Source organism: Filicampus tigris, chromosome 3 (genome assembly GCF_054856515.1).
Source record: "Filicampus tigris isolate MCC_2025a chromosome 3, RoL_Ftig_1.0, whole genome shotgun sequence".
Classification (NCBI taxonomy): domain Eukaryota; kingdom Metazoa; phylum Chordata; class Actinopteri; order Syngnathiformes; family Syngnathidae; genus Filicampus; species Filicampus tigris.
The window spans coordinates 26,772,948-26,800,585 of NC_141219.1; the positions used below are offsets into that span (position 1 = coordinate 26,772,948).

Consider the following 27,638-nt stretch of genomic DNA (forward strand, 5'->3'; position numbering starts at 1 on the left):
GAGCAAGCCCTTCCCTGCTTAGTGTCCGGAACCAAAGGGGAACAAGGCTCAATGTTGAGCATAAAGGTTGTTTTATTGACCATCATTATGTGAATTTCTTATTGTTGCTTGTTGTAATAAAGTGTCTGTTGTGTATCATACATTCATACAATGTATGCCAGTGTTATAGCGGTATGTCATATGGTGACAAGAATACCCGTCTCCCGGTTAAAATCACCTGCAACCCTAATGACAAGCAATTTAGAAAATAAAATGGATGACAACAATACCCCAGGTAACACTAATACTTTGTTTTGGTGGAATCCCCAGTGTTTAAATTTGGATCATCGTATTTTAAATAATGCTACATCAATGATACATTTGTAGGCTGCTTATTTTCATTGACTGGCTGCTTTAAAGTGATGTTAAAAAAGATGAGTTTCTTCTCATATCCTGAGCACATCATCATAATGACCCTCATCGCACGCTGCTTTTTAAGACGCTTTCCTGGATTCGTGTGCTCGTCGTCCAGGCAGCTATGCTCGGAATGGCATCCTGCTTTGATTCTTGTTTGTGACAAAAGTGTCCAATGAGTTGTCACATTGCCGCTATTGTCTCTTTCAGACGCCTACAGGTTCCAGTATACAGCATGCACCAACCATGCAGTGTGATTTCCTCCGACTATGATGCCCCCCGCCCCCCTTCCAAAAAAATTAATAAAAGTCATTTAAACCACACGAATGACACAGACACTTTAAGAAAGTTTTGCGTTCTGGCATCGACTCAGGCAATTCTCACCTATTACTCATGTTGCTTAGTACATTTGGGGCATGGCTTGCGAGCACAGCGCCTCGTCACTGCATAACAATCAGATGGCTCGGTGTTGGCACCGCAACTGATGGAATTTTACTCAAAACACATTTCGCCTTTGAACTTCCGCATAATCCTCATCCAAAAGTGTCGTTCCGGGCTTTCAAATTCTCAGAGTAGAACTCTTCTGCAGGGGGTTTGGGGGAATTTCGATCGTGTCGGTGCGAGAGGCAACGTAAGTATGATTTGGCTCTGAGCAAGCAACAAGTTATGCGGGCGCTCCAAATGGAATGTTGATGTGAATTCTGAAAGCGCAATAGGCCTGCACGGACATTTGTCCGACAAGTGTGGTACGTCTGAGCTCACGTACTGCTCGATTGCGTTTGACAGCTGTGAGCCAGTCAAGGAGCCCCCCAGTCAGGAACTAGTCCCCGTCATAAAGTTGCCTACTTGCTGGGGCTTATTTCAATCACGTAAGAGCCCCTAGAATGGCGTTGTCCGGGCGATTGTGTTGCGTCTGTGTGTGCAAGCTTCTCTCTGACAAGTCGCTCTTGTTGATTATTTGTCTTTTCCCGTAGAGCGACCAAGGTGGGGTTTTTTTTTTTGTTTTTGCCTAAGAGAGTTTAAGCACGGCGATATTGCGAAGGGTTATTAGATTCATAAGTCAGCGAAGTGGTGGGCGATCTACTGAGCGATCTACTGAGCACAGCAGAACTTCTCATATGATGACTTCAAACAAGACACATTACCTACCAGCATCTGTTGGAGTGAGTGGATATTAAGACACTTCTATCTCCGGGACAGCGTAGGGGGCAAAATGGTAAGTCAACGTTTGGAAACACAGCCTTCTCGGGGTAAAAATAGTCGTGTTTGTTGTTTAAGGCTGCACTGCCGCCAGAGCTTGGATGGCTTCTACTTGACAAAGTCGCTACAGTACAAGCGAGACTCGGTTGTGAGCTGGAGGCTCATGTTGACAAAGCTTGTGTGGGGGGAAAAAAAAATATTGTGTGGCGTTTTGGGGCTACACCAAGGAAGGTAAGGCAACCGTGGAATACATGACAACGGCTGTCCGTGCGCGTTTACTGAGACTTCCAGGAGGGTCGTGCATGCTCCCAGTGAGGGGCTTTATTAGACAGACATGAATGTATGTTCTTTTAAAGCAACACGTGCCGCTTAAGTGAGACGCGAGAGCTCCAGCTCAGTGGGTATGCTATCTTTTAAAGGTGGCTTTAAACAAAGCGACTGCACCGTGCACCGGCTTTTTTTTTTTTTTTTTTTTTTTGGTTTTGTTTTGTTTTTATTAATAGGAGCCGCTATCTGGAAGGAAATGTCCACCCGACATGTGATCAAATATTAACATGATTGGTTTTGCAAGAGAGGGGAAATACACGTGACAAGCGCAGAGGCATTTTTTTCTTTTCTTTCCTTTTCTTTTTTTTTTTTTTTTTTAAGTGGGCACTCAACAAAAGTATCCAGATATTTCCGTGGCCCCTCATACTGTAGTTGCCCAGGCTGTGTGATGCTTTCAGCACATTGGACAGAGGCACCGGAGCTGTGCATGGACTAAACGCGCACACGGTGGGCGCCAACTCTCTTTTTTCCCCCTTTGCCAAACCTGGGATTGTTTTTCCAACTTTTGGTAAGCTTATTCTCGGAGAGCCTGTTGTCTTTTAAACAAGATTAAGAGAAAAAAAATGCAAACGGGGGAGAGAGGAGTTGGGGGGGCGGTGGTAAAGAAAGGCGCATGTGCTTTTTTTTTTGTCGAGCTTTGTCAAAGTTGAAACGTTAGGCTGTCTGGTGTTCCCCCCCCCCCCTTTTTTTTTTGTTGCTTTTTTTGTTTTTGTTTTTTGCACTGCAAATTGTCAGTACCTTTAAGCCCCCCGCCCCTCCCCCCCACACACACTGCGTTTAAACTTTGGGACATGCAAGCGTTGGTCGCGGAAATCTAACCACGCACATAGTGGTTGTCAGCCTTTGTAAAGGTAAGAGCCCAATCCATTGTTTCCATATCACTCTTTTGTTGCTGTCGTCTTTGCGGGCTTTTCTCCAACAAACTTGGGCTTTTTAAGCACAGCATGCAGCCTGCATCCTCGCCTGCATTGCCGGCATTAGTCACCGAAATAACTCCAGCTGATCAAATGTCTGCTCTTTAGTAACGACAATGAATGCATCAGACAAGAATAAAGGCTCGCATGTAAGCGTTAAGTCTTGGGAAATGTCTCGATTGAGATTTCTCCATTATCATTTATTGAAAACGAGCTTTTCTTTTATGAAGCTTTGGAGTTTCCGAAGCTGTCTTGCTGCAACACAATGTGCGTAATGGTTGCGTTATGCCTAATCATGCTCCCGATATGGGAACTAAGACGCTGCAGTGATCCAGTCATCCTGCTCCGTAACCGGAGGACTGATCCTTGGTTGTGCTACAACAATAATGTAGTAGTCGTGATAACAAGAAGCTGCCATCTTCCCTTTTTTTCCTACGTGCTTTTTTATACATGCTTGACGCGGCTACATTAATGTTTTGTCTTGCTGTTTGTGGATTATGTTATCGGTCCAAATATAGCCCTATACGCTTTACCCCGCCACCCCCACCCCCGGCCCCCACCCCTCCCGTCATCGCCATCAAATCACTTGTGTTTTTACTACGACCGCTCCACGGTTTCATTCATAAGGTGCTTTTCGCTTCACCTGCTCCTCTACTACCACCCTCGTTTTTTTTTTTTTTTTTTTTTTTTTTTTTTTTTGGGTGCATGCCACAACCGCAAGCTGCACAGGAATAACACTCCAAACAAAAATATATCGATCGTGCTCACGTCCTCTCGTAGAACTTCTTTAAATGTATTGCAAAGATTTTTTTTTCTTGTGAAATATAATTAAATATGGGCGTGGCCCGAACACGTCACTGACAGATGTGATGTAAAAATAACATGTCTCCGTATGCACTTGTGCGGTAGCATGGATCCCCCTCCAAAATAAGGAATTCGAATAATCTGACACTTGAAACTGACAGATTGATACTATCGCCACTTTTAAGTGCTTCGTTCTCACGAAAATCGCTCGAGAAGCGTTGGAAATTGTCAATTTCCACTCCCCATCTTCGTCTCACTCCCTCTCTCCATCTCTTGTCTTTTTCCCTCCTCCTCCTCCTCCGGTGAAAGATTTAAGATGTTCTGATCCAAGACGAAGCAATTGCGAGGAGAGAAAAGCCCCAACGCCCACAGTCAGTCCTGTTTTAATAAACAGTCATCTTTCGCGCGGCATGTGTTCCAATAAATATAGTACAAAAACGAATTTGTTCTCACGTTCGTCTAGAATTGTATTTGAATGACGGAACTTGTCCGCAGGCTTCCTCGCTCGTTTTATTCGCCGCCGCAACGTGCGCCGATCATATTCTGTTTATTAATGCTCATTTTGTCCGTGCAGAAAAGATCACATTATTCGTAACGTTCATAATACGTCGCTAATAAATGTCACGTCACAGCAGTCACGTTTCGGGTTCATAAATAAGAAAAAGTTTCTTACAAAAAATGAATTGAAAATAATTACAAGGAAGCTTTGAGTTGACTTTACTATTTTCGGGGGTGAAATCAACTGTGACGTTTAATCTAATTTTTGCCATAAGGTGACTCGTATTTTGCATATTTTGCGTATGTCTGTGATTTAATTGCATTAAAAAAAATCATAAGCAAAATGCGTGCCTTTCTGGACATGTTGCAATATATAGCTTTTTTTTTTCTCAACTGAGACGTGGGATTATGGTGTGGGCGTGGGCGTGTTGGGTGGAGGAGGAGGGATGAGCGGAGGCGGGTTAGGAGGGGTCTGTGGGGTGGCACGACACACTTTGTATGTATGAAGGTTTTTTTATAGCACTTTTCTGCAATGTACGTCAGCGGATCAGTCCATAAATGGGGCTGCGCGCGTGTGTGTGCGGGCGTGCGTCGACGTGCGCACGCGGACACACGCGTTATCTTTACTGAGAATCTCCTCTCTCTCTCTCTCTCTCTCCCTCTCTCTCTCCCTTTCTCTCTCTCTCTCTCTCTCTCTCGCTGCAGAGTTGTGGTGGGCGTCAAAATTCACATCAAATTGTTTCGCTTGGCTTTATTCATTTAACGAAAAAGCACCATTAACGTTTTGATTTTAATTCCTATAGCTGGCTTGTGTACGTCCGATTTGGCCTTTGTCTTATTTCGATCAATTCGTGTTCTTTAAAGGATTTATTCAAATTGTTTGTATTTATCTTGTAATATTTTAATGGCAACAGACCCCCCCTTTTCCACCGCACATTGCCTCCTTTCCGGTCCGTTTCTCATTCATTAATTATAAAAAAAAAAAAAACTGTCGGCTCCCTCGTGCACACGATATAAATAAGAAATGGGCAATCGATTATTTTAGACTATAGATGGCGGAAATCTCCACACAGCTGCAGGCGGACGTCACGATATATTTAGAGCAAGGAATAATCATCTTAATCATGATGGCAATGAAGGCACCATGCCCCGCCACCGCTGCCGCTTTTAGTCATCGGCGTCATCACCTTCATCACCATCACCTTCATCCAATTAACAGGCTTGCTTAAACAAGTTCCTTCAAGAAGATCTGTGCTTCTTCAACAGGGATACACGTTTTTTTCGGCTTTATATATATATATATATATATATATATATATATATATATATATATATATATATATATATATATATATATATATATATATATATATATATATATATATATATACTGCACTGTCATTACAGACACCGAGAAGGGGTATAAATGACTGTTGCCTCTCGCTCATTGTTATAATGAAGGTATTGTCATCATAGGAGAGATTGCATTACCTCCTCATCCCAGTGTCTCATTCTATTGAAGAACCCGAGTTCACTGTTTAAAAGGCTTCCCAAGTGGTCCGCAGCCCACCCTCAATGTTTGACGTCATCTAACCTTACACAGTGTTTTCTCAGCTCGGCTCGAGGAGGGATGTACTACTTTGATCCAAGTGCTCTCATCTCCTTCCTTTATCCCCAGTGAAAATGACAATTTCTTAAATGTCATTTCCCCCTTGTCCATGTTACGCAGTTCCTGTCTTGCACAAGGCTGCTGACTGAATGAAGCCATCAGCAGTGCAGACTGACAGTCTCTCTCTGCATTTGGCAGCAGAAACTATAAGAAAGGTTATGCACGTTTTTCTTTTCTGTACTGCACAAACATGGAAGACGTTAAGCAAGAGAGAAGAGTAAATGCAAATCACATGTTTGTAACACGGCTCGATTAAAACCTGAGCCATGTACACCCCCTGCCCCCTCCTGCCCTAAAAACAAAAGATGTTCATCCATACGCCCCAGACCGTTTGAAGTCATTGTTCCTGAGAAATCTTAAACCTGCAGAAATCGAACACCACGGTGCGGATGAAATAGTGGCTTGGTTTTCAGAAGGACTCCAGGTTGCTTTAACACAGGCCTCAAACATCCCTCTGAGCTTGGAGCTCTTTGTTGCCTCCATTTATCACACATTATTTTGAATTCATTCAGAAAAGTAGTCCCTAAAGCCTCTGACGCTGCTTGCAAGCCAAAAGACTCCACTTGCTACACCGGCTTCAGTTGTGCTGCATTTGCACAAATGAGAGAGAGAGAGAGAGAGAGAGAGAGAGAGAGACTGTGTTGTTGTTTTTGCTTCTAATGAGATGGCAAGTGATTTATTTATGAATTACTTGTTTGGAACATTGTGCTTTTTTTTGTCCTCGCTGGAGTCAAGTCCCTCAGTGATTGCTGGTGCAAGCCTTTGCCATCCAAAGTTTGCCCTCACCTGTGGGCCTTCGGGGAGGGTTATATCTATCTTGGCATGTCCCTGGGTGTGTTGGAGGTGGGGCTGACTCATTAGGCAGGTGTGAGCATCCACTCCTATATTGCTGCATGCCAAATAGAAGCTCCCCAGCACATAAGCCAATGCAGGGAAGAATTGTGCTGGTCATACAGCAAACAAATCACTACCAATCTTTGCACTGGACCAGTCACAAAGGATAATGAGATGCTGTTTCCCCATTATAGCTATTCATCAATTTCAACATCCGCGTGGTCAAAGGCTTGACCTGCTCAATACATTCTAAACAAATGTGAGAGCTAGCTTTTGGCCATATACACATATAATATACATATATTATATAATATATATCATATACATATATTATATTATATATATATATATATATAAAAACTGTGATGCAAACGTGTGTCTTTAATGACGGCTTAATTACTTCAATAAGCAAGGCTGACGTACTTTCTCTAAGTAGATGTTTTTGTTAGACGCCAGTGTTCTGTTGACATGTTGTGTTTGATTCCGATTCTAGCTGGAGATGCAGTGGGGAAAAACTTTTTTTTTTTTAACGTCGACGCGAATATGTATAGCGTTGCTCGTGAACAAATAAATAAATGCAGGCTACACGTTGATTGTCGCACGTCTGCGCGTTGGGTCACGACTTGCACGCTGACGCACAGCCCTTAAGAAATGCGCCACCATGTTTGGTGGGCAAAACACGGAAGCAAGGAGGCCTCGCGCTCGCGCTCGCGCTCGCACTCGCGCGCGCGCGCGTGCTCTATATATACTATGGAAAATATATATAGTCAGACATAATGGCGTGGGTGTGGTGTGCACGGAATGCGCGCGAACAAAAACGACAAGATGCGCAGTGAGGGCGCACTAATAGTTCCGCCTCCGGGGCTGTTTAAACGGGAGTCGGAGGCGAGCGAGCAGTCAGCCAGGCAGCCGCTGGTCACATGTTGCAGCGTCATCTCCGTGTAGTAAAGTTGGTCGACTTCCACACAAGCTCCCCATTCCAAGCCCCACGACTCTCTTGTCTTGTCTTCATCCCGCCACTGGCTTGCTCCTCCTCCTCCTCGTCCTCCTCCTCCTCCTCCTCCTCCTCGTCCTCCTCCTCCTCCTCCTCTTCCTCAGCTGCTGCTGCTGCGGCGGCATGCAGGCGACAACTCGGCTTTCACACACCATCTCCACCGGAGCCGTCCAGCCATGGGAGTGCATGACCTCACCCATGCAATTTCCACCATCAATAATTTAACGTATTTGCTCCAAACCTGAAGAGTTATCCTGAAGCTTGTCAGGAGGGCACGGAGAGGAAAAGTAACGCTAAAGTCTAAATTACTCAGTTGTTGGAGTTGGTCCAGGACAGCCCAGATGACACTGTCCTGTTGAATGGTCTGTTTTACGACTGGGCAGCACAAGGTATGTTTCTCTCGCAATTTCTTTGTAGCTTTGTTGGATGATGCTGAGCTATGTATCTAAAATAACATTTTAAAAAGTTGTTGGTTTGTGTGTTGTGGGTCTACAATAGCCCCATCAAGTCTCGTTATCCTGTGGACAGGCAGGGGTAATCTTATCCTGCTGTTCATTAATAAAAAAACGGACTTATTATGTTGATTGGGTTTCCAAAGGAGAGCAAAGCCTGACTTGTGTAATCTAACACAAAAGTAAGGCGCGTGTTTCACCGCTGCAAGTATTGAGCTAGTTATTCTTTGAGTTGTAACAATTTAGCGCCCTTCTCTATTAAAACAATCGCAATTGAACACCCTGTACACTAGCAACTACAAGTTGTGAGCAGAATCAGGGGCATTACCCTTTCCCACAATAAGTCATTTTTAAAATTCGCATATGTAAAAAGGGACAATAACAAATTAGTTTCGAATGGGGAAACAACTCTGATGGACTCATCACTCATTAAGACTATGGGAAACCCGAGACCAAAGCTACACCGGCCACTTTGGTCCACTTCTTGGTGTTGTGTTTGCCCTCGGTGTCTTCAAATTACTGACTGATCTATCTATCTATCTATCTATCCATCTATCTATCTATCTATCTATCTATCTATCTATCTATCTATCTATCTATCTATCTATCTATCTATCTATCTATCTATCTATCTATCTATCTATCTATCTATCTATCTATCTATCTATCTATCTGGGAGATGAGGGTAAACCTCAAACTTGCAAATATTTTACGGTCTTGGGCGTCATCTAGTGTACAAAGTTGTAAACTGCAGTGCCCCAATTTCAAAATCTGTGCAGCACTCTCCATGCTGATTTCTGGGTTCAAATGAACGCTTTTGATCGAATTTGAAGCAGATCTGACATCGGTCAGCATATTACTTTTTTTTTGTAATGGAGTTGCTTGCTCCGAATCAATATCCAAGAATCTGATGCATGCAATGTGGGAGGTTAAGCGACTGTTTAGGACAGCACAGCGCAGAAAGCAGCTGCTTAAATGCTTGGCTTCGATGCGCAGTGGACAAGGGTTGGTTCTGAGGTGTATTGCTAAATACGCTCTGAAATGTCAGATTAAAAACAGATCTACATGCAGCAATCTTCCACATGTGTCAGCCATTAGCATTGACAGGTTGATTAGCTTTTTTACAGCTCCCTATTATGGAACACAAGTGGTGTCCTAAATCTAATATCATGTGCGCATGTTTGTTTTCCACTGTTATTATAGCTGAGCATTTGGCATTGAGGTCTGTGCGCGTTGGACGTGACCAAACATGCTGCTTGGTAAACACTTCCACTTGGCAAGGTTGTTGAGGAATTGAACAAAGTGTGCAAAACACAAGCAAGGCATGACAGATAACAAATGTTGCTATACAGTACGATCCAATGTTTATCTCTCGTAGTGACATTTTCCTATGGGGCCAGAGGATGCCAAAAAGTAGACTGAAGGTACATTAGCGCCTGGTTAATAATCACAAGGAATGCTAGTCCTTTCATGTGCTTTACAAACTTTTCATCATCCGTCATATGAGGTATTTATCTCTGTAATCCCCACCTGGCGCAAAGAATACATGTGAGACTAAGTTACATATGGCAGCCTTACAGGCCGTGCCCTCAAAGCAGACGAACAGGTGGTCATTTGGTGCGTGTGGACGTCCAAAGGCCGCACCGCTCACCTGCTCGCATTGTTCTGTCTACTTCATGCTCGAGGCGTGTCGCCGCGCATAAAAGCGTGCTTGAGCAGCGGTTATTGAGGCCTTTGTGTCCCTCCGCTCCATGTCATCTGTCTGGGTGGAGGGATGGATGCAAGGAAATGACGTCTCTCGTGACACACGACGGCCGAGACTTCATTAGTGGACGCAAATCAATCGCCTTGAATCGAGGTACTGTACATCAAACAACGGGCAAATATAACGAGATCCAATATGAGATCCAGCGAGAAATCCTGGAGAACATTTGGATCCTTCCTTGCTGATTGTGTTTAACACACCAGCACAACTGTGAAAATCCTGCAGCGCGCGTAACATCTTGCTTCTATTTCTCCGCCGGTCCCACAGCAATTAAATGATTGGCATTGGCTTTATTGCATTTTAACAGGATGTTGATTGAGAACATAAGCCATATTGATCGTCCTGATGGAAACAGGAAATCACAGAGATATAAATACAATCATTTGTTGTTCCCGGTGTGAGGATACCTGGGGGAATTGCATGCAATTGCACGCTGTTGAGTGGCATTACCACCAGCAACCTCCTCCTCTCCATTCTCTCCCCTGTGGAGACCTGGAAGAGACGTCATCTGTGGTTGTTATGCTGCGAAATGACGCTGCCACTCTCTCCACCCCCTGCTGCTGCAATATTACCCCTGTGGTCGGTTACGGAAGATGCAGCACTTTGTCTGCACCATTTCCAGCATGAAGTTTGACGCCTAACAGTAATCAGCCCTCTCCCGTCATTTCCTTGATGTGGAAGTGGAGCCATTTGTGTGCAGTGCTGATAATAATATCAGCCTAAATGCATCCTACACGTAAAGCTCGTGACTGGCATCCATCCCGTAAACCAGCATGTTTTTCTGTGCTGGGAAGGCCCACGTACGGCTCCTGATAGGAATCCAAACTGTAATGAGGGCTTAATCTGTGCGGTTTAGCATGTAATTACGTTTCATGGATATGAATTTGCTACTTACGCCGTTCTTTGTCCTTATTGTTGTTTTAATTGGCGAGAGGGGGGAAAAGTACCTCCGATCTCCTTACGAGCCGGCCCCTCCCTATACAGTACATCCTCCTTGAGCACACACACATTGTGGACGAGCGCGTCCCTGAGCTTGGGGAATGAGTGGCTCATTAGGAAGAAGGATGTGATATTCTGAATAGACTGGGAGACTCCCAGCACATCTATTTTTAGAGGAGATATCTCTATGGCCGTCACCGGTGTTGTTTAATTGCAGCCCCAGACACCAATTAAGAAGAAAACAAATGCCTTTAAGGCGGGGTTTGCTCCTTCTTTACGGTAAAGGCCCTTGTGTCCACTCTGAGAGGAGGCGGGAGTGTTTGTTCTTTACGTTTTACCGTATAAAGTTGGGACATGCGCAGTGCACTCACAGACACGTTTTTTCGTTGTTGTTCTAAATCAGCTCATTTGGAATGCTGGTTATCGGGTACCGTGTTGTTTCCGTCTTCTTAAAAGTGTAAGGATTATTCTGTCCTTCATTGGCATGTGCATAGTGTTGGAGTGACACCTAGCACGGTTTAATCATCTTGTCAGTGTAAAGATTGGCACCTTCCAGGGTAGCGAAGATGACACATTTTTGAGTCAGTCATGTCCTGCTGGGTTCAGCCTGGAGACTTCTGGAGTCATGCACCTGCTCTCAGCAAAGTTCTCACTTGCGATGAGAATTTTCTTTCCAGAGTTGGCTAAACGCATCACTCCCGAGTCTTCAGTCATATGATGATGATGACTGTCTATATTATGTTAGTCCAGAACTAACATAATCCCAAATTCAGAAATCGTTTGGAGGTTCAGACACAAAACACAAACTGCGATTGTGTTTGTCGAGAGAAAAGCAAGTGCTGTAGTGTATTTGTGTTTGTCCAACCTCATCGCAGCGTGGGCCCTGACAATAACACGGTAGTGGTGATGCCACACTCAAATGCGAAAAACAGTGATTTCTACATCTTACGCTGAGGGTGACATAAAATGATGGGACCATAGCTTTTTTTGTCTGGCGCAGGGGGAAAACACATCCAGCATGAGTCAAAAAGCTTCAAGAAAGAAAAAAAAAATTCCCTCTCGCAAAAATGCCTTCTTTTTGTTTGTCGGCCCCTCTGTTACTTCATAGGCTACTTTGTGGCTCGGGAAATGATGACGGCCATCTTCTGGATTTACAAATAAATTGAAGGGGCTTCTGATCTGCTGACGCATCACACCTCCAGAAACGTATGCAGTTTGGGGTTAATCGCGCTGACAAACAAAGCCACAGGTGTTCAAAATGCTACTTTTTGCTGAAAGATCAAACAAGGCCTGCTTCCGCCTGTGATTGCCTCCGAGAGTTCTAAATAGTACAGTAAAAATACAACACACAAAGCGCTTATTTGCAGTCACTCGCTATCTTTGGTATAAGGGGCCTCTGTGATGTTGAGCACAGCTTTGGTGAATTGATGCCAACAAATAAGAATCAAAGCCAAGCCTCACATATGAAAAGGATGATCCCGGTTTACAAACGCTCGGGAGCCGCTGACAGAACACTGCTGATATCAGAGTGGTTCCAAACATTTGCTGAACCTACAAATATCAGGGGAGGCTTACGTGCTGCATTATGACTCACAATGATGAGCTAACTCACGTCATTCCAAATGCTCTCCACTAACTAGCCGGGTGTCCCCTCCCTTCCCTCTTGTCTTTCTTTGTCCTTCCAGTTCCACCAGGTTAGAAGAGTGATGACCATCCTGTTCCTTACTATGGTTATTTCATACTTCAGTTGCATGAGAGCTGCGCCCCTGAGAGACGCCCCAGGCATGCAGGGCCATCGGACGGAAGGCTACCTGGGCGCCGCCGCCGCCGCGACGGTCGCGAGAGGCCGGGGGACTCCGCAGAGTGGTGGCGGGCCGGGCCAGCGTGGGATGCCCTCGCTCACAGACACCTTTGAGCAGGTGATAGAGGAGCTGCTGGAGGTGGAGGGCGAGGCAGAGGCGGCACAGATGGGACAGGGGGCAGATAAGCGCCAGGCAGGTGGGGGTCTGGCTTCGGCCGCGGCCGCAGAAAGCAAGGATGTCGACATGTACGACTCGCGGGTGGTGATCAGCAACCAAGTGCCTTTGGAGCCGCCGTTGCTCTTTCTTCTGGAGGAATACAAAAACTATCTGGATGCTGCTAACATGTCCATGAGAGTGCGGCGACACTCTGACCCCTCGCGACGTGGGGAGCTCAGCGTTTGTGACAGTATTAGCCAGTGGGTGACAGCGGTGGATAAAAAGACGGCGATAGACATGTCGGGGCAGACGGTTACCGTCATGGAAAAGGTTCCCGTCCCCAATGGCCAGCTGAAGCAATACTTTTACGAGACCAAATGCAACCCCATGGGGTACACGAAGGACGGCTGCAGAGGAATAGACAAGCGGCATTATAACTCCCAATGCAGGACAACCCAGTCCTACGTGCGAGCTCTCACCATGGATAACAAAAAGAAGATTGGCTGGCGCTTTATACGGATAGACACTTCCTGTGTATGCACACTGACCATTAAAAGAGGGAGATAGTGTATAAAATGTATAGATTTTATTGAAGAGTTTAAAAAAGAGAATACAGAGAAAATATCTATTTGTATATATACATAACAGGGTAAATTATTCCGTCAAATGAACATTTTATGGACTGCATGTAAAAAAAAAGATGAAGTTTATACAGTAAAAGTGATATAACAGTCTATTTATTGAACATATTCATGACCTTGTAAACGATTAAAAAAAATCTGATCAGTCATTTGCTCCCACTTTAAATTACTATATCACATTCCTCAAGACATTGTGATTTGTTTATGTTGCCAAGATTTACAAAATGAAGCGGGGGAAAAAAACAGGCAAGGAATGAGAGAGAGGACAGTTCCATCTTCAAAAGCTTGCATGCTGCTTCAATTGTGAATTGAGAAATTCTCCACTTACAAAAAAATGGTAAGAGGCTGACCAAAAAACGTTCCGTTTACATACTCGGCGGAAAACAACTTTCCTCTCAAGTAATTTATCTGTTTACTGTTCTAAACTTCTCAAGGTATATGATGTTGGGATTACATACTATGTCAAGGTGCTGTTGTCAAAGCTTTGCTGTTTATTTTTTTATTCCCACCAGAGAAAGATATATATTAGAAAAAAATGTATATATATATATATATATATATATATATATATATATATATATATATATATATATATATATATATATATATATATATATATATATACATATATATATATATTTATATATATATGTATATATATATATATATACATATATATGTATACGTATATATACATATATATATATATATATATATATATATATATATATATATATATATATATATATATATATATATACATGTTTCTGGGTTAATATTATTCATTTTGTATGTTGTGAAGTTGTTTGCAATATTAAACTGAAATATTTGAAGAAATAAAAATGACTATAGGCAACTGAAAAACAAAACCAATGTTGATAAAGTTTCAACCTTCTACTTTTAGTTATATGCACAAATCGTGAAGCACATTAAACACATCAATTAGTCGGCAAATTGACCAAGACATTACGAAATGACCAACGGTTCAAGATTATAATTTGTGTGCAGTAATTCGAGTCGGGACTCACAGTACATACAAGTGTAGCCTACTGATGAAACATGTCAGGATCAGGAGGGTGCTTGCAACTTTGGGGTTTATTCAGTGATTGAGAGAGAGAAATTGGTGAAATATAAAACAGCAGTGTCACACTCATTGACAAATGTTCACAGGCGCAGCCTTTATTGCCGCTCAACCTACATCATAATCCCACAATCGGGGGAATACAGTCATCCTCACTTTCACGAGAAAACGAGCCTGCACGTTCAAGTTTCGACGTGTGCAAGTAGGCTCCGGGTGCTCTTGACACATACTTAAAGGCTTTCAACCACCCATACATCTGTGCTCATTAAAACCAACAGTTCAATATTAGTGAATCCCATCATGATGTCTTCAACAAAAGATCAGTCATCGGGGCATTCATTGAGTTGTACAATCACAAAGATCTGAAGGAAACCGACTTGTCTGCTTTCTGAGGTGAAAGGTTGCCAAAGCTTCATTCCCTTCAACATCTTTTCATCAAAATTCTTTTCTTTACCTCTTTCTAACTGACACACTGTTCACAATTTAGACAAAAGGATGCTCGTACACAAAGTGAAAATATCCCAATTTACACACGTACATGCTAGGTCAGTTGTTTGCATGCCACACTCACACCTCAATTTTCTTCACCACTGTTTTAAGGGAAGTGAAATCCCTGAAGAGGACTGGAACGTGACTTTTGAAATGTGGGAAACTGCTGAAGAAAACTTCCAAGAACAGAGAACAGAGCACTGTTTTTAAATGGGTCCATCAAAATTTACCAAGATAGTTTGCTGGTTAGTTAGAATAATGTGGGGAACATGTTTCAGGTTTAAGCAAAACAAACCATGACAGAAAGGGTTATCACCTGCTAACAGGCAGTTCTGCTCAATATTAAGAACAGTAAAAACCCTTATAATCCAGCAGGTAACTTGAAGAAGGAGCCATCCTCATCTAGAGGACTGAGCAAAATATGTACTATACATAGGCATTGTAGTGTCAATAGAGGGCGCTAGGGAGCCACCCCGCCACTCAGGAAGAACACGTGAGAAAAATAAACTAAAAAATAATTTGAAAATTATTATGAGAAAAGTTGTTTTGTTCATTTCGTATTTCAGGTATGGGGTGCAAAAATCTTTACTTATAGACTCTAATTACAAGTTGTACATGCACAGTAGCTCCAATACAAGCAACAGCTGCATTTGGGGCATCAAGATCCCCAAATAACCTGGCTCTGCATGCAGCACTTGAGATCGGTGTTCAGTGACATGTGAACCTGCGGTTGGCTCTTTCTGCTGGAAATTTCCCAAGTTATCCAAGAGTGATCTTGAAAAGGCTTTCAAGATGTACATCTCATTGTACCTATGCAAGGTACACACTTAAGGTAAGTTTTCGAAGATTGGTTGCTAACTTACTCTCATACTGAGAACCTGACTTGCTGTGATTTAAAATGGTCTGCAGAGCCGTGTAGAGATATTCAGCTACATATGGATTATTGTTATCTGCACAGCAATAACAAGACATGCAGCTACCGATGGCGTAATAGTCTATATGGACGGTTTATTGTTCTCTGTTGAAGTTGATATTTACATGCTCCATTACTTGTACCAAATTATTATGATTACAAAATAATAATCATCATAATACTTATTATGATGATTATTATATAAAAATACATATACATATTAAAATACATTGACATATTCTTAAAATATTAATAATATTAATAATCATAATAATAATGATAATTATTATGATTATCATTGTTGTTGTAATAATAATAATAATAATAAAAATAATAATAATAATAATAATAATGATAATAATAATTATACATGTATCATTCGGACAAACATGAGACCATCAGCGTTTGACAGCTTTACAGTTTTTATAAGCATCATTCCTAGGTTGTGAAATGCGCTATACAAATGAAATTGTATCGTAGTGTATTGGTTCATGGCTCGCCAAATGACATTGGCCGACTGCAGTTCTGGGCCAGTTTGACAAGCATTATGGCTGTCGCACTGCTCCATCCCATACTCTAGTACAAGTTACACTATCGATGGCAAGTTTCTCGAAACAGGATCAGTTGTTGACCTTGCTACTCCCACCAATGAAGAAAACATCAAACTTCTTGAACAGGCATTCACGCAAAGACAGGGAAAACCTATAACAGATGACTGCACGAGAATCCAGCATCAACAAAACCTTGATTCAGTAGATGCTATGGAGAGCGATGAAGCTTTACCCATACAGACTTATGGATGTTCAACAGCAAATGAAAGATTACAATACTTAACAACAGTCAGTACAGCTAAAACTAATTCACTTTCTATGATGATTTCCATTGCAGCCCTGTGGAAAGACTTTCCCTGTCTGCTATAGTAGTTTTTTGTTTTCCATATTGGAAGCATTGTTACCAATCCCACCTTTAAAGGCGGGATTGGTAACAAATGCTTCCAATATCTCATTTGTAGTGTAAAAAGTATAGTCAATTTGAAAGAAACATATCAACACACATGATTTGCCTATGCGGGCCACATAAAATGATGTCACGGACCAGATCTGGCCTTGAGTTTGACACCTGTGCATTAGAGCAATTTGATAAAAACCATAAAAACAGTGGTACTGCACTGGAGGCAAGAGCAGAAGAAAACTCTAACTGGAATAATACTGAACCAGTGGACAAACACTATAATTTATGTATTTATTATTTGGTTGAAGTGATACTTCACATTCAAGGGAAAGGTATTAAAAGTTTATCAATTAATTGATATATTACCCATAGGCTCCGGCAAAATAACCACAGTTAGTGTCAGAGAACCAATTGTATCGTGTTTGAAGCTTCTCTGTTTTCCAGGGCCACCTGAACGCACCATGACACTGGCCGCTAGCCTAGCCTGCTAATTGAGCTAATCTGATTTATCGACCCGGCTGAGAGCACATAACGTCAGCGAGGATTACTAATTTGAGTTTCCCTTTGTTGTCATTCAGTGTAATATCCGCGTGACATCAAGCAGCGTCTCAGCAGGAAAATGGCGTCGCTTGGGGAGCCTGTACGTCTAGAGAGAGGTAAAGTTAATTGGCTAGCTAGTGTAGCTTCGAAATGTTTGTGCCGATGGGAACGTCTTACCGAATCTAGCGTTAGCCATGTACACATACGATTGCAAAAACTACGCCGAGGTAGTGTAGTAATTATGGAGCTGCATTCGCAATGGACGGATGTTAGCAATTCGGGGGGATCTGATTTGGAAGCCGAGAATGCTACTTCAGTTATAGACGCCGTCCGTCATATTACAGTGTATGATTCGTAGCTAATTGGCTAACGTCAGGAACCATTGTTTACTTTTATTGATCATAATTGTACATTCCGTATGCTGCTGCATCAATAAAAATCAATACGATGGTCGGATGGATTTCGGAGATTGTAAGAGCACCTCCTTTGCTTTGCTAGCCACGAAAAGCCGACATGAGACCCATGTTAGCAGCTTCTCCTACAGTGCGTTCTCAAATAAAAATATTATATATAAACACACACACACACGTTAATTCATCATTTTAAAGATAATATTTGACCGAATTCTATCAAAAAGTCTATTATGCAATTTTACCAAATGATCATAAATGTGTATTTATTTATGTTTGGGGGATATTTTTGCCCCTATTTCAGAATACAATATTTGTTTTTTTTTTCTTCCGCCCCTGAGATTAGAAAACATTTTAAAAAATGTTGTGTTGTAATATTTTTTCTGAAATTGAACATTTTCCATTAATGATAAAACAAATCACTCAGGAAAATTAGGGTGGGGGTGTGAATTATTAACATAAATAGAAAATGAAAATACTCAGGACAAAAAAAAATTATCCTGAAAAGCTAAATAAATCAAATAACAAAAATAATTGATTACTTGGGAAAATCTTGAGTTTTTTTTCCCCAAGTGAATGCAGTCCGCTTCTGTACTGTAAGAGTTTACTGGTTTTCTCTATAGGTTGAAGCTTCTTGTGTCAGTATTTTTCAAACACCACCTTTGTTTTGATTGAGGTACATATGTTTTGTTTGTTGACAGATATTAACCGTGCCATTGAACTGCTTGACAAGCTTCAGAGGACAGGGGAAGTTCCTCCTCAGAAGCTGCAGGCCCTGCAGAGGGTTTTACAGAGTGAATTCTGCCATGCTGTCAGAGAAGTAAGGCACTCGCAGTTAGGGGTGTCCCAATCCGATCACAATGATCGGAATTTGGGGTCGATCTCGTGATTTTCAGCTGATTGGAAATTGGGGCAAAAAGATTGTTTATCTTCCTTTCCTCAATGTTTAAAGGTCACAAAGTGACCAAATAATCCCAAACTTGTCACATAGCTTGTCAAATGGAACATTAACATCTTCGTTTTACAATACACAATGTTACTTTTGTTTTGAGGGGGTAGCAGTGAGAGTGAGCGTAAGAGTGACACACGCACACGCACACACACAAACACACACTCACACTCAGACATGCCTGCCTGTAAGGTGCATCGAAACGTAAATTTTATTTGAAGCAACAAGGAGACACGGACGATGTGAAAACGTTCATTTTGATGCACCCTCTTCTTTTTTCTTAATGTATTTCTAAGGTATCAGATCGGAACTCTTTATTAGCAGATACTTAAAACCAAAGACTCTGACTCGGGTGCCCGTATCACAGTCACACATGATGATGATTTGAAGATTTAACATATTTTTCCAGAAACATTTTGTTTGAACACGAACATAGTATTGTTTTGTATTGGATGTTCCACTGTATGTACTGTGATACACACTGCAGGTTTTGTCAAATTTGTTTCTACAGGTTTATGAGCATGTGTACGAGACAGTGGACATTAACAGCAGTCCTGAAGTTAGAGCAAATGCGACAGCAAAGGTACAATAATTCAGTCACTGTGTTACAATACATTTCAAGTATTAACAGCAAAACTTTCATTTTATAGGCAACCGTGGCAGCTTTTGCAGCAAGTGAGGGACACTCGCACCCACGTGTGGTGGAACTTCCCAAAACAGAAGAAGGCCTGGGGTTCAACATAATGGGCGGGAAGGAGCAAAACTCTCCAATTTACATTTCACGCATCATCCCAGGAGGCATCGCTGACCGACACGGTGGGCTGAAGAGAGGTGATCAGCTTCTCTCTGTCAACGGGGTGGTAAGTTCTCATCTTGTACAGCCCAAAAGTCCCAATCCTTTTTCACACATGCACATATGCGGCTGTGTCCCCCTTAGGGTTGGGCACCGGAACCCCGGAGTGTATATATATATGTATATGTATATGTATGTGGATATGTATATATGTGTATATGTATATATGTGTGTGTATATATATATATATATATATATATATATATATATATATATATATGTGTGTATATATATATATGTGTGTATATATATATGTGTGTTTGTGTATATGTATGTATGTATATGTATGTATATGTGTGTATATGTATGTATTAATATATGTATGTGTGTATATGTATGTATTAATATATGTATGTGTGTATATATATATGTATATATATGTATGTGTATATATATATATATGTATATGTATATCTCTCAAGTATATGTTTTTTTTTTTTCTCTGAACACATAGACGGACATCAAAACAGAGGACAATTCTGCCATCCTTGCATGATCCAGTTCTTTCTACTGTCATTTTAACCTTAGCCCATGTTTTGGTCCATGCATCGTTCACACTTGAGCTGAAGTGAACCAAATGTCAACTGAGTTCCTTGAGCCCATCTCAGCTGACTTTGGGTCATCGGTCAAACACAGAGCACATATAGAGACAGACAAGCATTCAGCCTTCGTGTTACACCCTCACTGAGTGGGAATTGAACCCACGCTCTCTGCACAAAAGTCAAGCAGATGACTCATGAAAGCGTCAGTGACATTGCTAAATAAAGATACATTCATAAAGCACATTGTGCCATCTCTCATCTCTCACTGCTTTTTTTCTTGCCGTTTGCTGTAATATGCTTTTGAACACCTCAAAAATGCAAATGAGTGACGTGTCTAATGTCAAGTCTCTTAATATTACATTTCACAGTGTGTTTTTTCTACTTGCCAGCATTTTCTTTCGTCCATATTACCTTTATTTCTCTGCCAAAACACCGAAGTGGAGCACAGTATACAGTGTGCATCCTAACTGTTTAACAGTTTTTTTTTTGTTTGTTTTTTTTGTTTTTCCCTCCCCAGAGCGTGGAAGGTGAGCACCATGAGAAAGCTGTGGAACTACTTAAAGCAGCTCAGGGCACAGTGAAGCTGGTGGTGAGGTACACCCCCAAAGTCCTCGAAGAGATGGAGTCACGTTTTGAGAAAATGAGGTCGGCGAAGCGTCGGCAGCAGAACAACTATCCCCAGTAGGGTTGTTTCATGTCGACGCCAGTTCTTACGGCTCTCCTCCTCCAGCCTTCAGGCCATCTGTTCTGGTCTCTTTCTTATATTGCAACTCAAAAACATACACGCACATAGTTTTAGTTGATCCACACGAAAGTATATATGTTGTACTTACTTTCTGCCCTTTTCAGCGGCATTTAAAAATTCACCCATGGTTACTTTCCTGGACAACACAGCCAAGGCATCAGCACACATTGCCACACGTCAGCCATCTCCAGGGTAACAGATTCAGGCTTGTATTTTGTATTACAACGGTCGCGTAATAGAAAACAAACATGGATAGAATCACATCCATTCAAAATGTCTGACTTGGTCCCAAACAAGGTTTCAGAAACATTATGTTCCCACCAGCTGCGTTGTCCGGTATTACAGCTGCTAGTGGTGCAACAGCAGCGGAAACGCTTAATGGCCTCATCATTGAAAGTTTTGCTCTTTTATAGATGGCGACGAGTTCATTTTGGAAAGTTTTTACTTCAGCTCACATTTGTCAGCATAGCTCACTCACATCCTGTGCATTACTTTTGGAACTGGCAGTTTGAATGGTACTTAATACAAAACTCCTTTTAATAAGGAAAGTTTGCAATTACCAAGTGAATATGAGTTGACTGGGTGTTTTTTCCCCCCTCTTTTGTTTCCACTGATTGTTCATTGTTGTTCTTGCCATGTGGTCAACCTGTTTAAAAAGAAATATAAATGTAAAAATTGAAAGAAGCAGATTTCTATGAGCAAAGGTTTTATAGCGCTATTAGCCCTCTTGAGGTGTGGTGTGCCATGCTACAACAAACTCATCAAAAGTTGGGATGAATGTCTCCTTATTCGTCAGAATTATATGGTTCCTATTTTTAAGATAAAACAAAAATGACCTTGGCCACGCGACAAATATGCTCATGTTAACACACTGTATACAGAACACTGCAACCTCTGCACAATATCAGTATATAAAAGTTCACTGGTTTTGTAGCACACCACACTAAAACTGTAAACAGCTTGCTTGCTTCACAACACAAAGTCCCACTGAGAATTCTTCATGATTTTGACCTTTAGCATGTTTACCACCCAACGAATAATCCATGTCTGACATAGACTGTCATGTGTACAAATGCAACATCTGTAGTTGTATATCATTCTCAGATAATTCCTTCTTGACTTGTAATGTTGCTAACTGGTGATTGTTTCCAAAAAGCACTCTCAGTGCTACCAATGATGACGTAGTGTAGCTTTAAGTTTCAACCAACAGTTGCTTTTTATTTACTCGTGAAATAGCAAACACAAGCTCAATATTTCAAAGCACTGCCTTGCAAACTTGTTTTTCAAGTGAAGGAAAATGATTGTAACTATTTGAATGATGTTACATGTTATTTTGATTTCCCCACGTAGTGCGAATATTCATAACGCTTATTTGGAAAAAACTGTTCAAATAAGTATGAAAGTCTGGCTCACGAGAACACAAAAATTGAAATGTACACGCCAATCTATGCAAAGTATTTTTTTTAAAAATTGAGGATAATTGTCCTTATTTGCTGCAAAACAGTTTGTTTTAATGTAGAATGTCAATCTAGAATGTGTCCAAGAAGACTGTGCAAAGTTGGATATGAAGCATTCATTCAACGAGCACAATGAAATATATTTGAGTAAGAAAACTTTTTGAGAATTTCAGGGTCTTTTCCGCGACCATTCATTTTTTAGCTTCCGTCTCCTTGACTCGTTTTGGTGGCACACCATTCCATGTACATATTGTAGTTGGTGGAATACTATAATATTTTAGCTTGTATGGTTTTATCCCACAGCAGCATGTTCGATTCCCTACTCACACAATTTAACACACTGAATGTCACTGTTTATCATCTGACGTTGTTGTGAATCAATCAACTCTAGCCATTTTACGCAATCTTCCTGTTGGGACGGTCAATAGAGTATTTTTTATAATAGCTTTCTTTTGATATTTTTCTCAATTTTTGTAAGTGTTTTTGCTAAGGAAAAAAAATCTAGGGGCAATGTGAGTCTGTCTGTGCTGAGTGTGTAGTAGAGCTGTATTCGGGCAGCAAATTGGATGTCAGTACTCTGCAGACAAACTGGCCTACGTCAATGCTCCCTTCTCAGATCTCAACTGGTCTTTGTGCTCTCTCTAATTCCAAGAGCAAACTTGCAGCATGTGAAGCTTTTGATAATGTTTGGAATTTTTTGTTGTTGTGCTTGTTAAGGTTGTTTACCAGTAGATTGTGTTATGTTTGTGTTTTCTTTTTCTTGTTTACTATGTTGTATTCATGTGGAATGTAATATGTAGTCATCGAAGTGAAAGCTAAATAAATAAAAGAGATTTAATCTTTATTGTCATACGTTTTGTTCGTGGCTTCCAACACAGTGATCCGGGCTTGAATTTTTAACAGTTTTTCAGATTTCTCAATTAGATTTGCTCACAATCCCGGTTGTTGACACTTCTTTTTTGTTGGTGGTGGTGGTGTTGTGCTAAAATCAAGAACAACGTACGGTTTTGCACAGCACTGTGATTAAAAGAAATAATTTATCACCTCGAACATTCTTTCATTACATGCAGGTACATAGGTTTATTTAGAAGACTAGGAGTTGAGAGAAGCATTATTTAAGATGCATAATTAGCGACGGGATATTTCTGCCTGAAAAACTGATCAAAACACAAACGGCGCATAGGCTGTTTTACAGGGTGGCAGGCAGCCGCCACCAAATGCCTTGCCACCCCTACTGTTGGCCCTGAGTCTATGTTCCTGATAATATCTCCATACTGTCTTTTAACGTTTTTAATTCACCAGTTTAGAATTCACCGTTCCAACTCTACCTCCTGGCACGCCTTCACCCCCTCAGAGAAAACTGATGGATCTGTCACTGGTGGCTTTACTGTTTAATACAAGAACAAAAACACTCTTACAAAAAGATGTATCATGCACGTGATTGTAGGATAATACAGCAGGTGGCGCTTAACCTGAAGCTGACCACAAAACGAAGAAGAAACAAGTTCGCGTCCGTTTTGGTTGTGTGACGTAATTTCCTTTCCGTCTGTGCTAACCTAGCAGTGAACACGCGTTCGACTTTCTTGCTCAAGTGAGTGTCCTTTTAAAGGCATTTTATTGCTTTAATAAGTGGTCAATGAATCACATGGACCAGTAAATATACGATTAAGAAAAGCCGAGTTGATTAAAATATGTTTTGATTAAATGAATGTTTAAAACTTGCTAGCGGGCTGTATTTGCGCTACCGAAGAGAACCGCCACATGGTAGCCTACTGCTAGAAATAAGCATCGCCACTTTGAGTGAATCGTTCCGTTAAGTTGTCCCTTTTGTGCTTGTTGGAAAAAAAAATATCGACTGTACGAATAATTAAATAGGTATTTGATTGATTAAATTGTCTTTGAGGAAGATTTGAAAAAGCATTGGTAGCTATTATATTCCCTTCAAACGACATCCCGAAACTGCTTGACAGCCAGTAACTATTTGAAACCTCGTTCCTGTGATTATAAAATAAAAAGCCAAAGTAAGAGAACTTACAAGCCTAGTTGCTTTACATTTTGGTGTGACCTTAAAATTTGTTGTAATAACTTGTTACAGAATGCGCTACGTTGCTGCTTACCTGCTATCTGCCCTTGGTGGGAATGATAATCCAGATGCAAAACACATCAAGAAGATCCTGGAAAGTGTCGGCATTGAGGCTGACGACACCCGTTTGGAAAAGGTACCTGTTTGGGTGTTTGAAAACTTCCTTAGTATAATAGCTACTTTTTTTTTTTCTCGAGTGGCATTCACTAATGTCCTTTTCGTCAACAGGTCCTCTCTGAGCTCAAAGGCAAGAAAGTGAATGATGTGATTGCTGCTGGTGAGTGTCACAACTTGTACAATATACAGCGATATCTGGGAAAACAGATTGCAATATTGTGCTGTAGTTCACTAGCAGAAAGCAGGCATTAATCAGTAAACCGCTTATTGCTGTGAAAACATTCCAGACCCACCCACAGTAAGTGAAAATCTTTAATATAGTGAGATCAAAATGAAAATCTTTTATTTATTATTTTTTTACCTCTCGGCAGGGCTTTAAACACATTTAAATTTAACAAAGCAAGTGTAATCTTATTAAAACTCCCTTGAAACATATTAAAACACACTTTTCAAAGTATTCCTTAGTACCTGCTGCTGTCATCCTTGTACAAAGTGTTCTCCAAATAAGAGGCACAGCCTGCATGATTCATGCTGTTGTCTGTCGCTCTCAGTTCAAGGTATGGTAAAATTGACACAGAACAACAGCGAATCAAATTTTCAAACATCACCTTATACTAATGGCATTTTTTGTCTAAATACTCATGATGCTGACCAACTTCTGCTAGAATTATCTACATATGTTTGAACAGATAATATCAAGTCAAGTTAAATTTACGTATATAGCCCTTAAATACAAAGTCTCAAAGGGCTTCACATGCCCATAGCTGGCAACATGTCAACGACATCCCCTGATCTTAACCCCCAGGAGGGCAAGGAAAAATAAAAAAAAAAAACATCTGGGGGAAAATGAGAAACCTTGAGAAGGGACCACATATGGGGGTATCCCCCTTCCAGGATGATGAGGCTGCAATGGATGCCGAGTGGGCAACATTTAACACATATTAGGATACTATAAAATGTTGGTTAAAATAATGTGAAAGTCAATCAAATGAAGTGCAATTCTTGTCTCGTCTCCTCAGGTATGGGCAAACTGGCCAGCATGCCAGCGGGGGGTGCTGTAGCAGTCGCCACCTCTGCAGCTGCTGGTTCAGGAGGAGCCACCGCCCCTGCCGCCGGTGAGCGTCAAAGATCACCATCTCGTTTGGCTCTTTGCACTCAGAGCTTCTGATTTCTCCTTAGAATGTTTTCTATCTGCCTAGTTCACTAAGTTTTAGATGGCCAGCATAATCACAATATAAATCAAAACATAGTTTCTAGTATTAAAACTTACCAGAAATTCGAGAAGACATGCCAATTTCTTTGTTTTTCTTTTCCAGCTGAAGAAAAGAAGAAGGAGGAGAAGAAGGAAGAGTCTGAAGAATCCGATGACGACATGGGATTCGGTCTTTTTGACTAAGCGCTCTATATGAAATAAAAAAATGTTTTTAAAAAAAAAAACAACTCTTGTTCTTATACTATATAAATTACATCACAAACACTTTCTTGTGTTAACAGTGCGGGTTCTAATTGTAATACAATAAGTGTGCAAATTTAAGAATTTTATGGATAATCTAATCAGTTGGGAGGACAATTCAATGTTTCACTGAATCTTCGGTCATAATTGTGGGATAAATTATTTTGTTAGCCCCCAAAAAGTATTTGAGCAGTCTGTCGTGTACAATCAAGTGGTCCTCAATGGTGACCGGTCCAGGGTGTGTTCTGCTCAAAGTCCACTGCGATAGACGCCAGCTTGCCCACAAGCTGACAAATGAGAAAGAGGGATGTAGAAAATGTGTATGTTCCAGTAAATGTTCAAAGGAAAACTGTCAGAGGCAGTAAATTCAGGATACATTACACTGTATTGTAAAAAAATATTCCATTTGAAACAAAGGTTGTTTTTTTTTTTTTTTTACATGATATAGCTATTTACAGTAGTATTAGACTAAGTAGAAGCTATGATGCTGTTTTGTGGCTGTTGAGCTGGCAAACCGTTATTATAGTGTACGTTTTGGGGTCATGTATGGGGTCAAGTGTGTAATCGTGAAAAACATTGAGATTCATGACGACTTAATGTTCGACCTACACTTCTGTCCACAAGGTGGTAGTAAAACATCCCTGAATGTTTAATAGTTAATACCCTCCTCAACGTTTTAAAATGTAGTCTGGAAAACGTTCTTTCAAGGGCCTATAAACTATAACAATTTCATCGGAAAAGATCACAACACATCGGAGTCATATTTTGGGGTGCTGGTTCAAAAAGTGTGTCCTCAAATAGACCATCGACGTCTCCAAAGCCCTGCAAAACTGCGCGACAGATGTCACTCCTCAAGGATAGGGAGTGACATTATGGGTACAGTAGGCAGTGAGCATTGTAAAAATATATAAGTTTGATTTAAATCAAACTAATGTACTAGATTTTTGTAATTTTCCTCCTACCCCAAACCTGAGTACTGCGCGTTCCATGGGTTTGTAGACTAAGTACAATATATATTGGGTAGCGGACGCCAATGATAGTATAAGACTCTGTGGCGCAACGGTAGCGCGTCTGACTCCAGATCAGAAGGTTGCGTGTTCAAATCACGTCAGGGTCAGTTGTTTTGTTGTAAGCCACAATAGCGAAAACTAGCTAGTTAAATTTACATGTTGAAGAATGGAAGCGTATCAATTCAGCGGAGCCCCAAAACAGACGCGTCAATCATTCAATCTGTCCCTCTGTATTTGAAAGTGAAAGAAGTACTCTGGAAAACCTGTAGGCAGAGATGGGCATTCCGGCCCAGGGATGGAACGGTCTGGACGCACACTATTTTGGGGACGTAGGATGAGAAGGGGCGGAAAGCAAGGACAGTAGTGGGTTTTCGTCCATCGCTGTAATCGTCCCTACACTCTAAAAAGTATTACATGCAGGTGATCATTCAAACTAATTACTGCCATTTAAAATGGGAGTTATCATTTGTGACCAGAGTTGGACATTCCCTCCTTGTGACGGACCCGTCTGTCTATCCGTCACTGACGGACACCCGTTTAACTGACGGTTGACGAATGACGGGAACATTTTTTAAAGTAGACCGATTAAGCATAGAAGGAAACCCCATTATTTAGTCCGTCATTTGTCTGCAGTCCGTCATTAGTCTATTTTTCGCG

The 27,638-nt window shown here is 41.2% G+C and overlaps 3 protein-coding genes and 1 non-coding gene across 10 annotated transcripts; all 4 read left to right on the top strand.

The window, feature by feature from the left end:
- Nucleotides 1-751: 751 nt before the first annotated feature.
- On the top strand, nucleotides 752-13,896 carry bdnf (brain-derived neurotrophic factor). 7 transcript variants are annotated; one of them, XM_086026861.1, is made up of 2 exons: nucleotides 752-1,024; nucleotides 12,475-13,896. In XM_086026861.1, the coding sequence occupies exons 1-2, from the start codon at nucleotides 878-880 to the stop codon at nucleotides 13,312-13,314; spliced, it is 987 nt and encodes a 328-aa protein (XP_085882987.1). In that variant the 5' UTR covers nucleotides 752-877; the 3' UTR covers nucleotides 13,315-13,896. The 7 variants fall into 7 exon arrangements, with proteins under 7 accessions (XP_085882987.1, XP_085882989.1, XP_085882993.1 ...); XM_086026863.1 differs by lacking the exon at nucleotides 752-1,024 and adding an exon at nucleotides 1,035-1,609; XM_086026867.1 differs by lacking the exon at nucleotides 752-1,024 and adding an exon at nucleotides 1,741-1,824.
- A 3,337-nt stretch (nucleotides 13,897-17,233) lies between these two features.
- Nucleotides 17,234-23,162, top strand: lin7c (lin-7 homolog C (C. elegans)). The gene is made up of 5 exons (XM_086026483.1): nucleotides 17,234-17,478; nucleotides 18,474-18,592; nucleotides 19,233-19,304; nucleotides 19,372-19,581; nucleotides 20,634-23,162. Exons 1-5 carry the CDS (start codon nucleotides 17,442-17,444, stop codon nucleotides 20,799-20,801), a joined length of 606 nt encoding a protein of 201 aa, XP_085882609.1. The 5' UTR covers nucleotides 17,234-17,441; the 3' UTR covers nucleotides 20,802-23,162.
- Nucleotides 23,163-23,789: 627 nt separating this feature from the next.
- Nucleotides 23,790-25,955, top strand: LOC147150438 (large ribosomal subunit protein P2-like). Its single transcript, XM_086025372.1, has 5 exons — nucleotides 23,790-23,909; nucleotides 24,414-24,537; nucleotides 24,630-24,678; nucleotides 25,538-25,633; nucleotides 25,835-25,955. The coding sequence occupies exons 2-5, from the start codon at nucleotides 24,415-24,417 to the stop codon at nucleotides 25,912-25,914; spliced, it is 348 nt and encodes a 115-aa protein (XP_085881498.1). The 5' UTR covers nucleotides 23,790-23,909; nucleotide 24,414; the 3' UTR covers nucleotides 25,915-25,955.
- Nucleotides 25,956-27,016: 1,061 nt separating this feature from the next.
- trnaw-cca (transfer RNA tryptophan (anticodon CCA)) lies at nucleotides 27,017-27,088 on the top strand. The gene has a single exon. It is a non-coding gene; the product is annotated as a tRNA-Trp (tRNA).
- Nucleotides 27,089-27,638: the final 550 nt, after the last annotated feature.

What these genes read in the sequence shown, in the direction of transcription:
- LOC147150438 (XM_086025372.1), top strand. Translation starts at nt 24,415, where the DNA reads ATGCGCTACGTTGCTGCTTACCTGCTATCTGCCCTTGGTGGGAATGAT. An exon ending in ACGACACCCGTTTGGAAAAG is followed by an intron (nt 24,538 to 24,629) that starts GTACCTGTTTGG and finishes TTTCGTCAACAG; the next exon opens with GTCCTCTCTGAGCTCAAAGG. An exon ending in GAATGATGTGATTGCTGCTG is followed by an intron (nt 24,679 to 25,537) that starts GTGAGTGTCACA and finishes TCGTCTCCTCAG; the next exon opens with GTATGGGCAAACTGGCCAGC.
- lin7c (XM_086026483.1), top strand. Translation starts at nt 17,442, where the DNA reads ATGGCGTCGCTTGGGGAGCCTGTACGTCTAGAGAGAG. An exon ending in GCCTGTACGTCTAGAGAGAG is followed by an intron (nt 17,479 to 18,473) that starts GTAAAGTTAATT and finishes GTTTGTTGACAG; the next exon opens with ATATTAACCGTGCCATTGAA. An exon ending in TCTGCCATGCTGTCAGAGAA is followed by an intron (nt 18,593 to 19,232) that starts GTAAGGCACTCG and finishes TTGTTTCTACAG; the next exon opens with GTTTATGAGCATGTGTACGA.
- bdnf (XM_086026861.1), top strand. Translation starts at nt 878, where the DNA reads ATGGAATTTTACTCAAAACACATTTCGCCTTTGAACTTCCGCATAATC. An exon ending in GTGTCGGTGCGAGAGGCAAC is followed by an intron (nt 1,025 to 12,474) that starts GTAAGTATGATT and finishes TTGTCCTTCCAG; the next exon opens with TTCCACCAGGTTAGAAGAGT.